At 34.4% G+C, this 15087-nt stretch overlaps 2 protein-coding genes across 2 annotated transcripts; one reads left to right on the plus strand and one right to left on the minus strand.

Annotated features, from left to right (window-relative positions):
* Positions 1–1374: 1374 nt before the first annotated feature.
* Positions 1375–4991, minus strand: LOC134268932 (uncharacterized). Its single transcript, XM_062751167.1, has 4 exons — positions 4614–4991; positions 4093–4163; positions 2924–3070; positions 1375–2010 (listed from the first exon to the last, which is right to left on the minus strand). Exons 1-4 carry the CDS (start codon positions 4811–4813, stop codon positions 1697–1699), a joined length of 732 nt encoding a protein of 243 aa, XP_062607151.1. The 5' UTR covers positions 4814–4991; the 3' UTR covers positions 1375–1696.
* A 6920-nt stretch (positions 4992–11911) lies between these two features.
* Positions 11912–13366, plus strand: LOC134268933 (piggyBac transposable element-derived protein 4-like; the record flags this gene model as incomplete). The annotated part of the gene is made up of 5 exons (XM_062751168.1): positions 11912–11991; positions 12248–12446; positions 12737–12891; positions 13021–13204; positions 13296–13366. Coding segments are annotated over exons 1-5 (689 nt in total), but the record flags the coding sequence as incomplete, so codon positions are not given.
* Between the last annotated feature and the right edge of the window lie 1721 nt (positions 13367–15087).

Here is a 15087-nt window from a genome sequence, read left to right on the forward strand (position 1 = left end):
AGTTGTTTTGTGGAAGCATTTAAGAGCATAACTTAAATTAAATCAACAAGATTTTTTTCTGTGTTGGTCACTAATCATAGTTATGTACATTTTGCGTGTAAATTAAGGTAAATATAGTAAGAAAATACCATTTTTATTACATTTTAAATATTGCAATACATATCGCAATACAATTTAAAATATCGCAATACGAAATCTCGGGCCAAACCCAGCCCTAGAGTTTACTGGTTGTCTAAGATCATCTCTGTTAATTCAGCTGTTATCTCTTGGGAGTTGGGCAAAAAGAAATGACCTAATAGTTGTTTGTGTTAATTAAGAGTTCTTGATGGCAATAGCCCAGATAAAGATCTTTCAATTAGTGTAATGTAATTAAAACAAATTGATGTTTTAGTGTATGATTAAAACTAAATTAGTATAGTATAATATAATTAAAACTAATTATACATGTGTTCACTGAAAAAAAAAAATTACATTTAAATTTTTATATATTTGCAACAAATTGCAGTCATGTCTCACTTACAATTTTAAAGTCTAAAGAATAATGTATTTTTGATTTTTTTTGTTAGACTGTAGCATTTTCATTATTTCAGAAAATTATGCAATTAACAATTTAAAGCTGCAGATGGATATTTGTTAAGTTCTAACACAGCAAGTTTAGAATTATATGATGTATTATTTGTTATAATTAATTCCTACACTGTAAGTCTCTTAGAGATGTATATATGTACAATATTTTAAACATTATAAAAAATTGAAATTAGATCATTGAAATCTGTGTCAATCTGTTAATCAAGGTTATCTGATTTTTTTGCACCTTTACCAATTTATGATTATTGAACAATATATTTGACGGGCGTATCATGCTGTGGCGGGGCACTTTATATATTTTTGTTGTAGGGCAATCTTTTTTATCACCATTTTAAAACCAGTTTATATAATTTTTGTTCTTGGGTGTTCTGGCTTGGAACACTTTTGCAAAATTGCAGTAATTTGTTAAAATTATATACAATTTTCATTTAATAATAAAACATTAATTTTTTTATATTAAGGGTGCCTTTTTGAAATTTGCGAATGTGTGGACCTAGGGTCAGGGATTTATGTCACAGTGTTAGGGACACTACTGGTTAGTTGGAATGCATTTTTGTTCCCCCTACCCTGCATATGGGTATTCAGTAACCAAGCTAAGCAACTGCTAAGTGTATTGATATGATGATCAATGGTGCCTCTTTCAAAATTGTGAATGTCATCTGGTTTAAAACATGAATCAAATTCAATAACTTTAGACTTTAAATTCAAATAAAACAGAACTTGACCTAGATATTTATGTGATATACATGTATATCTGTATACCAAATTTTATTTCAGTATGTGCAACAGTTGTGAAGAAAATGAATGGAAACTTAAGTGGACCAACAGACCGACCGACAGACAGCAGCAAAGCAATATGCCCTCCCTTCTTAAAGGGGGGCATAAATATTAATTAACTTCAAATCTGTGTCCATGCTCCTTTAAAACCTGACAGTAAAACTTTTTCAAATTTCATTTGTAAAATGTTCTAGATCAAAAAATGGATCCCGCTCTTTAATTTTAAGCATAAGGTGGTGTTTCTGAAGGTAAACCAACTGCTGTTGATCTCTGATCAGCTTCCTTCTCTCTCTGATGTTCTCCAGCTCTTTTCTGAGAAGCATTTCAGAAGTTACTTTTGGTGGCGATGACGTTCTTGTATCTCTAACTGGTCTTGTGGGCTGAGTAGATGATGCGGCACACATGGGCTGAGTAGATGAAGCACTACACATGGGCTGAATAGATGATGCAGTACACATGGGCTGAGTAGATGATGCAGTACACATGGGCTGAATAGATGATGTGGTACACATGTGCTGATTAGATGATGTGGTACACATGGGCTGAATAGATGATGTGGTACACATGGGCTGAATGCAGTACACATGGGCTGAGTAGAGTCTACTGGCAATAAACATAGGAGACTGTTTATACCTTGAAAGGGTTCTGAAATAATAATTAAAAAATGCTTATACATGTATTGAACGTCACCATTCTGTAATTTAAACTAATCTACTATTTTCTGTTCACCAAGATCACATTAATTTTGAATGAAGCCTCTCTAATTCTCGGTTTAAATTGTAAACTTTTGACATTTGTCCATGGGTCATGTCTGTTCATTGCTTTAACTTCTGTTAAAGTAACTACTGTTTTTATATTTCTATAAACCATTGCACCAATTGTAGTCAGTCAAAACTGGCTTTCAATTTACAGGTACATTAACAGTGCAGGAAATAGAGAGGTTTATATAGTTACATGTTTTAAGTCGAACTTGTACGGGTGATGTCATCAATTGTTGTATTCTTCGACATCATGACGTCAAATCTGATGTGTAGCTTCAAGTTTAGAACATGATTCAGTTGACTGATATTTTATATGCAATAAAACAAGAACACTTATAATCTAAAATTCCCCAATGAATGATGATTCCTTGATTCATTCAAGGTATTTGTATTTTTATGAATGAAAAGTTAAACTAATACCAATTAAGCATCATGATTATTTTGTATGTAGGATTCATTTGAAGAAGACCCCGCCAATGCACCAAATAAAATTCTTGACGGTGATTTTTTCCCTTTAATAATATTACTTTTAATTAAAACCTAATTTTAACACCTCTATATTCTTTAATTTTTTTTCAAATGAAATATTTTTTAATATTAAAACAACACCCACAGGCACTAGTGATTTACTGTACGCTCCAATCACGAAATTTGCATACGTATAACTAAATAATATTTTTGAAGTTAATTGACATCAAATATACCATGTTCGTCAAAGTTTCGCATACACATTGTTACGTCACTTGTAACTAAACCTCTCTAATAATAATCTATTGTTAACGTATACATGATATTACCAGCGGTGTCGAAGCCACCAGAGAGGCCACACATACTTGGCCGCCCTTCAAAGGTGTCCAGAACCAACTGCTCACTGGCACTTGGGGATGGTGGTCTTTTCCCCCCTCCTGTCTTTGGTCTTATCGCAGCACTTCTTTTCTCTTTGGCTACAATATAATTGACTCTGTATCACATCTTTGTACATAATTCTACACACAGATATAGACCACTTTACTATTTTAATCTTTATTGATTTAAGTATTGATTTATTGATTTAAGTACATGTACAGTGTAGGTGCAAAACATGACTTTTCAAATATATTTGATTTCTCAAATGAATTTATGTTCTCTCACTAAAATTAAAAAATTTCAGCATATTTAAAATTCATAAAAGAGCAGAATTTGTTTGTAAAACACAATGTATGGCAAGGGTTGAAGCAATCTAATTAAAATTAGATGTTAGATCCGCTCGTATACTTGCTACACTTAGTGTATGTTATCTATAATTTTAATTAGATTGGGGTTGAAGTTTGCAAATGAAAGTCATCTATTGTAGTAGCTTCTGTTCAATGTGAGAATGACTTTTGATTTTTGATTATGACCAAATTACACTTTTACAGTGTTCAACTTTTGTGACATGAAAATATTTGAACCTTTTTGCGTATTTTATCGTTTTGCCCTCATTCCTCTTAAAGTGTTTTGAATAGTGTAGCAAGTTCCCCAACACTTTATTAACAAAATAGGTTAGGTAAAGAATGTAAATAATTTCAATGTAAACTTTGAAATTCATGCTTCATAAATAATTAATGTTTTTTTTTCCTGTACCAGTTAACACTTATCATGAAAATAATTTTATTTGTACAATGTGCTACCTGACTGACTGTCTAGAGCTATATATACATACAAGTAAATTTAAACATTAATTATATGTAAAAATATATGTGAATCAAAAAACTTGTCCTTGTAATTACAGATCAATGTAAAATAAACGCCCCCATTGCCAGAACTGATTGAATCAGAATCAGAAATAAAATTTTATTTAGAATTTGATTTTTACAAACATAAAAGCTCTGTAGAGCTTTTGACCAATAGAGCTTGTTAAATGTAATTTTTCATCAAAATAAGTGTCGTATTCTGTATTCATAAAACCCTGTTTAAGAAATCAGAGATGCATTAGCACATATCATACCTTTCTGTTTTATATTCTGATATTTTTTCTTTATTTCCATGATGTTCCTCCTGGAAGATGAAGGATTGCCACTGAAAAATAAAAATATATTATTCAAACATGTACTTGAATATTTAATATGAAAATGTACACTTTTATGTTAAGTAATTAAAATGGATGGTAATAAACCTATTAAGATGAATAAATTGTTCACTTTGATAACCCAAACCACAGGAGTCGGCAGTTTTATCAATAAACCAATGTAAACTTACCTATGAGCTTCGCGAGCGTAGCGAGCGAAGCTCATCGGTTAGTTTACAATGGTTTATTGATAAAACTGCCGACTCCTGTGCCCAAACTATCATGTCTCACCATATGAAATATATTAGGCCCCTATATTATATCTACATGCACTTGCACATTTCTTCAACAGAAAGAGTCGCTGTACGTAATCCCTCAATACTTTAAAAATTTGACAAACATTTACTGCATATCTAAGTTGATTTCGGAAGTAAAAGGAAATTATAAATAGGTTTACTCACGCATTCACAAGATCAGTAACCTCTTGCCAGGCTTTGGTCTTGTCGACTACGGTCCTGCCTGGACCCCCCAGTTTCCCAAACAAAAGCTGTTCCCGCTTCTGCACTTCCTCTACAAGAACAACTTCATCTCGAGGAGCCCAGTTGCTCTTTCTGGCACGTTTACAACTTGACTCACTTTCTTCTTCTCTTCCTTCCGCCATCGTCGCAGGTTGTTGTCAATGTAAGCAGACGATAAAGTTTCGTACCTTTACGCATTGAAGAGTTCCTCGTAGTCGCGGATCTAAGTTTCGTACGAAGTGGTGTGGTGATTTCCCTTCAAACGTGGTACACACTACACAGCGTATTTTTTGTTTATGAAAAGATATTTATTTATCTCAGACTAATATATAAGTGGTTTTTTTTACCTTCATGCTGAAGAGTTCCTCGTTACTATGACAAATTGTAAGATTTTTGCTAAGACAAATCTTATCTAAGTTTTTGCTAAGATCGTTTTGTGATCCACTTAAGTCTAAATCTTAAAATTAAGACAAAATTCTGACTTAAATTTAAGACAGTTTCATGATCCCGGAGCCAGGGCTATGTATTATTTAATGCCTTTAATTACTATACTTGCACTGCGTATATGTGAAAATGTGGTGTGTAAGACTTTGTGTGAATGAGGTTGTTGCTATTTTTAGACACTAGACGGACAGTCACATGACTTTATCCTATTCACCAAATTCCCGCTTTCATGCACTAACATCGGGCACTCTGAGCCTAGCCATTGAATTGGTTAGATGTGTACTCTACTCTATAGTCAATAACAGATAGTAATATTTGTGAATTCCTGTGTGTGTCCCGGTAAGAAATCTATTCTAAAGTAAAGTCTATTATGTTTTAATTATCTGTCTAAATGTCTGTCTATGTGTCGTCTATCTGTTGTGTGTAATTGTAATATTTCAGGTTTTTGACGTCTTATTTCAACATTAATAAATGTAATATTGAACCTGAACCAGATTGTTATTTCTGATGTTCTACCACTGGCTACATGAATATATTATGTATCTCGTAATTTATAAAGGGAAAAAAATATTCTGAAAAACTTTTAATTCTGAATAACTACTCCCACCCCAATCCCCATATACCAACAGTTAAACTTATATGTCTAGAGCAGCCCGGTCTTCTGGGCTGCAATGACTCTTAATCTAAAATAAGTGTGAAGTAAGTTCTGAAATTGTAATTGTCAATGGAGTTTGTTTGAATTCTTTTTTATTTATGGCAGTAAGTTTGTTTACTGAATTATTTCATATTTAATTTATTTACAGTTTAAAAGATAACAAATAACCAATTATTACAAGTAGAACATTTGCCTCTCTTGTAGGAACCATTATGCCACGAAGGTGTGAAGTTCAACTAGTTATTCGAATAAATTTAGTACGATCTGATAAGTTGCATACATCTGGTTTAAGGCAACTCGTACGTAATCTAACTCGTGAAACTTTCTTGGTGAAATGGACTTCTACTTTGTACCATCGATCTCTCTTCTTGACTAGGCTTCGAAATTCTTTAGTTAACCATGGGCATCCATCTTTACTACGTGTGTTTTTCTTGATTGACTCTTCCAGTTGGCTTTGGAAGTAAGTATACATAGATTCTGCAGTTTCTCCAGTTCTATTTATTTCAATTATTTTTTACAGATATCTGGGTGACATCCTCTCTTATGTTTCCCACTTTGCGTTTTTGTAGAGTGGTATACGTCTTGGCTTTTGTTAGGTCACCTGAGTAAACTCAGGTGACCTATTGCTATCTGTTTTCGTCCGTCGTCGTGCGTCGTGCGTCGTTCGTCGTGCGTTAACATTTGAACATTTTCAGCTTCTTCTCTGCAACCACTGAACCAATTTCAACCAAATTTGGCACAAAGCATCTATGGGTGAAGGGGAACAAAAATTGTGAATTTCATGATCCCTGCCCCCCTGATGCCTGAGGGGTGGGGCCAAAACCACTAAAATTAATGCAATCTTTAAAAATCTTCTTCTTTACCCCTGGACATCAAGCAGTCAAACTGTTTGCATGATTGTAATCAGCAATAAGTCCTCTACCAAAATTGTGAAATTCATGGCCCTGGGGTCAGGGGTTCTAGTGCTAGGGTGGGGCTAAATAAGTAGGTAGTGAAAATGCATTATTTCTTTGAAAATCTTCTTCTCTGCTCCTGGGTATTAAATAAACCAACTAAGTACATAGTCATGATGAGCAAGAGTGCCTCTACCAAAATTGTGAATTTTATGGCCCCAGGGTCAGGGGTTCTGGTGTTAGGGTGGGGCTCTATTGATTATATAGTGAAAATACATGAATTCTTTGAAAATCTTCTTCTCTGCTCCTGGGTATTAAATAAACTAACTAAGTACATAGTTATGATAAGCAAGAGTGCCTCTACCAAAATTGTGAATTTTATGGCCCCAGGGTCAGGGGTTCTTGTTTTAGGGTGGGGCTCTAAATAAATGATTATATAGTGAAATGCATGAATTCTTTGAACATCTTATCCTTTGCTCCTGGTTAATATGCCAATGATCTAATTACATATTTAAGGCCAGGAATTATTTAATTTTCAGTTTTACAAACCCTCCGCTCAAGGTTTTGAATTTTCAGAAAAAAATAAAAATTTCTTTCCGATGTCAAATTTGAGTCGGGATCGAGATTTCAAATTTACGAACTCGCACTTCCGGTTTTACAAACGGCTGGTATGAGAAGATTGGTCTAGTATAAAATTCATCGATAAGAGTGCCATTCAAAACGTTTCACCCGTTCAAAGGACTAATAAAATGCTGACGACTTTGTTGCACAATGACATGCTGGTGAGATAATTCTGTATTCGTTTCAAAAGTAACTGTAAATTATTTTCCTCCCCCAGGTTTTAAACTGCCCGTGGTAACTATTGCATATTGCCAGGGTCATTGTTTAGGTATCTATTATAGCTTACAGTCTAAGCATTATTCTTCAGAAAAGAGTTGCTTATGCATCAGATGTAATGAATAAAACTATGGGAGAAATGAAGTCCATTTGAGGAAGAAATAAACAATAAACTGAAGAAATAAAAAAAATTCAACTATTAAAAGGCAAGAATATACAAATATATACAGGCATGTAGTATCATTTGTATCAACCAGAAAAATTACTTTACACTAAAATTGAAAAAATGTTGACCCTACTCCCCTGTCTGTTTCATGATAGGAATTATAATTTTAGGCATCAAGTAAATTTTAGAACAATGTTTACACATTCACCTAACACATATTAAAAAATGAAGATATATTGAAAGACTTTTAAAGAATAGATTTTTTAAAATACATTTTGATCAACATCACAAAATTTATATGAATGGCCCAAACTGGCAGATGATGAAAAAAGCAATGAAATGTTCTACTTTCCTATTTGTAAGCATTATGTGTCCAGTGGTAGGGAGCCTATTAGGATAGCATAAAACAGAATGTACAAATGTTAATAATTGATTTATCAAAAAAAAATTTTTTTATTTCCTTCTCCTTCGGGACTTTTTTATTCTCATGTTCATAACTAAACCTAAACATAAAAAAAAATGCTGGCCTTATAATGAAGAAAGGGGCCTCTTTCAAAATAGATAATTTCAGGGCTGCTGGGTGAAGGGTACCAGGGGGGTACTTTGACTAAAAATAAATGCTTTGAAATCTGCCCTTTGATAAGCAATGGTGCCTCTTTCAAAATTTGTGAATTTCATGGCTTTTGGATTAAAACACGAACCAAATACAATTGCTGGAAAGTTGTTACATGATACTCAGGTGACCTATAAGGCCCGTGGGCCTCTTGTTTATTACGAGATGGAATTAAATCTAGTTCGGCATACACTATGTCATGATCTGAAATTCCTGGGATGACCTCTATCCTTCTGAAACAGTTTGGGTAGTTTGTGACAATGAGATCAAGTGTGTTTGGGCCCCGTGTGGGTTCTTTCACCAGTTGTTGTAAACCACAGTCATCAAGTATATCTGTGAATGCATGATGGATATTTGCATATGGTGTTTTGTCTAAGTCTATTCTGTTTCAAATCCATACTTGGGAGGTTGAAATCACCTGCTGCTTTGATAAGCGCATTGTTTATTTTAGACGCACGAGTTATGCTTTGTACGAACTGATTAATAGCCTTTTCATTGGATGTTTTGGGGTTATAAAAACTAGCTAGGTATAGTGCTTTATGACCGTATATCTCAAGTTTGCATCATGTTATTTCACAGTCTGTTATAAGTTCTGGTACTGAAGTGACACTGAATGTGTCTCTTACTGCCACAAGTACACCTCCTCCGTTTAGATTTCGGTCTTTTCTAAATATGTTAAAACCAGCTGGAAATATTTGAGTGTCTTTGCTTGAACTATCTATCCATGTTTCTGTACGGAAAATAATGTCGGGCTTCGTGCTGTCAATTAAATTTTCGATTTTATGTTGCTTAGTTTTTATTGATTGAAAGTTCACATTCAGGATCCGGATGTTTTGTTTCGATTTCCGCTGCACTTGTTTGGATCTGATAGGTGTAGAAGAATGAATGAGTTGTGATGACATGGCTGGTTGTGAGCACAGTCCATCTGATTGTACACTAAAGATGTTTGATATGTCTATTGTTGTGATGGAAAAACAGTACGTTGAGTAGTTAGGGCAGTTGCAAACTAGGCAATCCCAGGCTAGACCTGAGTGTTCTATATGCTCTAAATACACTCTAGATGACACTGACTGACAATTAACATGGTACCATTGATTACAATTGTCACATATAATACCCCTTTCAACCCATGTCACTGGCCTGTCGCATGTTCCACATGGGTAAATTGTTTCATTTGATGTTGCAGGATTAAGATGTACATCATTTGCTATGATTAAAAAGAGTGTTGCTAGATAAAACAATATGCCTTTGACACATTTGCTCAGAGATATTACATTTCTAAACGCATAGTTCCTCTTGTCGTTAATAGCATAAATAACACTATCTTTCTGTAGATTTGAAGTTAAATGCCTTAATTTTTCATGATTCTCGGTTGTGTCAGTATTGCTTTCACCATGGAATATGTTACATACCAATACAAATGACATCGCAATGTAAACAAGTGACGCCATTTCGAATTTCCTCTGATCGATGTCGTCAGATCATTATGTTAAGGGAGTTTATATTACAAAATCGTACTTATCTGGTGATGGACTGATGTTGCTCCACACTTACCCTCTGTACAGTGTTTATTTTGAATGAGAAATATGATAGATTATAAATGAAAACTTATAAGAATCTAGAGAAGAAATATTTCCGCCATCCATCGATGCGCGCGCACACACCCATGCATTGATACACCCGAGGAAAAATCTCTGTACTCTTTAATTAGTTTGGCATTTGATCATTGACTTTGTCACCCTTTTCAATGGGTTTAAAGTGGTTAACTCCATTCATAGCTAGGTTTAGATAGGGGTGCTGCAGCAGGAATAGTAGATACATCAAATAAAGATACATCAGACAGACTGGATGTTTCACTTGTAGAAAATAAAGGCAGAGTATGCAAGGGAGTAGATGTGTCTATACTTGAGGGTGGTGTAAGTGGAAAGAAAATTGGTAAAGAATGATGTGGCACTGGCAAAGGTAAAGGTGTTCGCTGGATGTCTTCTCTTACACAGATGCACGAAGGTAAAGGCCAGAACAATGCATATGGCACAGGAAACAGTACCTGAAAAGATATGTAAAAACAAAAATATAGTTTGTTTTGTTGTCAGGGTTCAAGATATGTCTCTGTAGTTAGTGACAGAAATGCAAAAGATGCATTCTACAATCCACTTCCTTAATGCAAAATTCATAAGGCTCAGTTTGAACATGATTCTAAAATTTAAACCAGCTAATGCTATCGCTTTTTGGCTTATATCAAAGCGATGTTTTTTTCATATGTTTTAACATATAGTCAACAATGGGTATAAAAGTAATTAAAGACAATGAATTTTGATGATGTGTATCAACATTTGCATAAAAAAATTACCTATAACTAGTAAAGTAGTATTAGGGCTCTCAGGGGTACTTAAGCTATTCAACTATATGGTGGATGGGGTGGTGAGGGGGCTCGAAGGATCCTCAGTGGTTGTAGTTTAGGTGGTGGTGGCACCACTATTCTCTCTGGTTGAGGAGTAGCCGCTACCTGTTGTGCCACCACCACCCTCCGAGGTTGCGGGAGCGATAGTCTCCTCCTCCTCTCTCTTTCTGGTGGTGGTGGTACCTGTTGAGGGGAGGGAGGTGCCCTCAAAATTCTGTATGGTTGTTGTGTCTGTATCTGTTTCTGTTAAAAAAAAAGTGAAATTAAAGTTTTATCTGTTAATATGTAAAAAGTGATCTTTCATATATGGTATAAGTATGCATATATATGTAATGGGAAAATCCCCAGCAGAAATAATTCAAATGATATGGATTTTATGGAGCCAAGCCCATCTGACTAATAACAATGTAATTATAAATCAGTGATGATAGGATTATGTCTCTATCTTTGTCTGGGAATTTTGGTCAGAAAAAAGGAATATATTTACAAAAATTCTCCAGAGAACTGTCTACATGAGTATAAGATTCAAATTCTTGGTAATATTTGCTCTGGGCAATATAAAACTTCTTGACCAAATGAATTCAAGTGCATGACCAATGTCTGAAATGTCTATGTAAAAATATGTAGAAAAAAATGTGTAGGTGGATCTAAAAGTAGTGTTTGTAATAACTTAAAACCTTCTCATTGATAAAAAGATTTTTTAGATTTATTTTATTTACCTATCTATTTGATTTATTAAAGCCATTTATGGCGTATGTACAATGAAAATTATTAGAGAGACAGAGTCTTCTGGTTTAAGTTGTTGATTTATAGTTTTTGTCAAATGGAGAAATTTCTTGGACTTCTTGGATAAGATTTAAAAATGGAGAGTATGGGCGGGGATGTGCGAGATGAAAGATGTAGTATACGGCAAAAAGGGCGATAACAGAATCCAAAAAGGTCTTGACCTGTGTAAAAATTTCAGTTTCATCCCAAACGATTGAAATTTTTCCTAGTTATCCTCTATCCAAAAACACCAATAGTCTTGGTAACTCCAACTCTTTTCTCTGGGATATTATCTCTTTTTCCGTATCAGAAAGATCCAAAAGAAAAAAAATAGAGTTTCAATACTCGCTATGCTGTAAGCTTTAAGATATATTTGGTCCAGAAAATGAAATCGGGCTCGTTATTTGTTAATTTCCCGCCAGGAAGTCATCGTTACAATGGGCAATCCTCGACTGACTCCATTGTGCATGATACAAGCCATCCGAAGAGATCCGAGTATCATCGCAGACATCAATGTTGAAAGCCAGACTAAAGCAAAAATCCCTAGGTTTGTACTTATTTATGCTTTTCAAGATTTTTAATAAAATCAGTTGAATTCTAAAAAAAGAACACTCACTAAAAGTATGACGTAAGCGTTAAAAATTTAATGTGTATTGTATGTTTTAACCTTTTGAAATTTGTGTAGAAGTGTCGGGTTTTGGTTTTTGAACATATGGTTTATTAGCAGTGCATTGCTACGTAAGGAATTCACTACATTCTGTTTTTTATTCGGGGGGGGGGGGGTAACTATTAATTGTGGAAAAAAACCTTGATTATCCGTATTTGGTTTCATTTTGTAGATTGCATAAGATTCGTCCTCTGGTAACTGCAACACGAGAACCATTCAAGAAGTATTACGAGCCTGGAAAATGTCAAAGTATTGATGAAGGAATGGTGAGATACAAGGGGAACCATTACGCCCGTCAGTATACTCCATGCAAGCCAAAAAAAAGAGGACTGAAGGTATAATCATTACTTATAATGTAAAAATAAATATCTGTCAAAAATAGACAAGGAATTTGTGAAACAAGTGGGGTGTGGGCTCCATTTCTGTGAAGTTTTTTTTTTTAGAATCCTCAACACAAACCATTAACTGTTTAACACCAATTCACTTTCTCCTTTGCCCATTGACTCATCATCTTGGGTAGAAAATGACAAGTTTTCAAAAATCATTTTGTGAGCTTAGTGCTCAAATTAAATCTAGTTCATTTTGTGATTGACTTTTTCTTGAAACAAGTCAGATTCTTTTACAGATATGGATGCGTTGTGAGCCCAATGGGTACACACATGATTATATACTATACCTTGGTCGATATGATGAAATGCAAGGTCAAAGCCTAGGAGAGAAAGTAGTGAAACATCTATGCAAGGATATCAAGTGGAAAGGTCATCATGTCTTCTTTGACAGGTGTGTATAAATGTACCTGTTTAATTTTTTCATTTATGTATATTAAAAAATTATGCTTTGTACGTGTAGTGTTTAAGTTCCTAACTATTCTTGCATTATCAGTGTTTGAAATGTTGTTACAATTTACAGATTTTTCACTTCAATCCCCCTGGTCCAATCCCTAGAAACCTATGGGATATATGCCTGTGGAACAATCAAGACCAACAGAAAGGGGTTTCCCATAGAATTGAAAAACCCTAAGTTAGAACGTGGAGATGCACAACAACTGCAACATGGAAACATGGTCCTTACAGTGTGGAACGATAATAAACCAGTAAGATTAGTATCTAGTTTATTGCAATTTTCCTTCAGTGTTCCAAAGTGTCTTCCAGACTTAACTTTGTATGAAAAATTTACTATTGTAGGTGCATGTATTGTCCACCACATTAAATCCGCTGGGAGATGAGCCTGGGTTTTTGGAGAGTGACAACCAACAGTAGGTCACAGTGACCTACTTTTTACTTTTTATGGCTTTATTTAAGTATCTTAGGTATTTTTTGGCTTAGAATCAACAAACTTTGTGAGATGATGCATCTTGGGTTTTCGGAGAGTAACGAACAAAAAGTAGGTCATGGTGACCTACTTTTGACATTTTATGGCTTTATTGAAATATCTACGGTAATAATTGGCTTAGAATCATCAAACTTTATGAGTTGATGTGTCTTGGGTTTTCGGAGAGTGACAACTAAAAAGTAGGTCACAGTGACCTACTTTTTACATTTTATAGCTTTATTTGAGTATATAAGGTATTCATTGGCTTAGAATCATCAAACGTTGTGAGATGGTGCGTCTTAGGTTTTCGGAGAGTGACGACCAAAAAGTAGGTCACAGTGACCTACTTTTAACATTTTATGGATTTTACTATGCGATAGTAATGCGTCCGGCGTCCGTCTGTCTGTAAACAATTTTTCAAAAGGCTACTCCTCCTACAATTTTAGTCAGATTTCAATATAACTTGGCACACAAGTAGACTACACTTAGATACATAGAATAGTGCATCAGTTCTTAATTTCGATGAACGGTGTTGCCATGGTTACTAAAAATAGAATTTTCTGTGAAATTCCTTTAAAACGCTACTGCTTCTACAGTTTTGGTCTGATTTCAATATAACTTGGCACACAAGTAGACTACACTAAGATACATAGAATAGTGCATCGGTTTTTGATTTCGATGAACGGTGTTGCCATGGTTACTAAAAATAGAATTTTCTGTGAAATTCATTAAAAACGTTACTCCTACAGTTTTTGTCTGATTTCAATATAACTTGGCACACAAGTAGGCTACACTAAGATACATAGAATAGTGCATCGGTTTTTAATTTCGTTGAACGATGTTGCCATGGTTACTATAAATAGAATTTTCCCTGAAATTCCTTACAAAACGCTACTCCTTCTACAGTTTTGCTCTGATTTCAATATAACTTGGCACACAGGTAGACTACACTAAGATACATAGAATAGTGCATCGGTTTTTAATTTCGTTGAATGATGTTGCCATGGTAATAATATTATATTCTGTGAAATTCATTAAAAACGTTACTCCTTCTAAAGTTTTTGTCTGATTTCAATATAACTTGGCACACAAGTAGGCTACACTAAGATACATAGAATAGTGCATCGGTTTTTAATTTCAATGAACAGTGTTACCATGGTTACTAAAAATAGAAATTGTGAAATTCATTAAAAACGTTACTCCTTCTAAAGTTTTTGTCTAATTTCAATATAACTTGGCACACAAGTAGACTACACTAAGATACATAGAATAGTGCATCGGTTTTTAATTTCGATGAACGATGTTGCCATGGTTACTAAAATTCTGTGAAATTCTTTAAAAACGCAACTCCTTCTACAGTACTGTTTTGGTCTGATTTCAGTATAACTTGGCACACAAGTAGACTACCCTAAGATACATAGAATAATGCATCGGTTTCTGATTTCAATGAACAGTGTTACCATGGTTACTAAAAATAGAATTTTCTGTGAAATTCCTTAAAAACGCTACTCCTTCTACACTTCTAGTTTGATTTCAAAATAAGTTTGCACACAAGTAGACTACGCAAAGATACATAAAATAGTGCAATGGTTTTTTATAAGTACATACCAGTAGAGCTTCAGTCTCGACAGAGACTTCTGGTTAAGTATCTACAGTACTTATTGG

This window comes from Saccostrea cucullata, unplaced genomic scaffold, assembly GCF_032062105.1.
Source record: "Saccostrea cucullata isolate Sc308-1 unplaced genomic scaffold, CSIRO_AGI_Scuc_v1 ctg9301, whole genome shotgun sequence".
Classification (NCBI taxonomy): domain Eukaryota; kingdom Metazoa; phylum Mollusca; class Bivalvia; order Ostreida; family Ostreidae; genus Saccostrea; species Saccostrea cuccullata.

Coding starts and splice junctions, on each gene's coding strand:
- LOC134268932 (XM_062751167.1), bottom strand. CDS start 4,813: ATGGCGGAAGGAAGAGAAGAAGAAAGTGAGTCAAGTTGTAAACGTGCC. Junction 3,071..4,092: donor TCAGAATATAAAACAGAAAG/GTATGATATGTG, acceptor ATTATATTGTAG/CCAAAGAGAAAAGAAGTGCT. Junction 2,011..2,923: donor TGGTGGCTTCGACACCGCTG/GTAATATCATGT, acceptor TTATTATTTCAG/AACCCTTTCAAGGTATAAAC.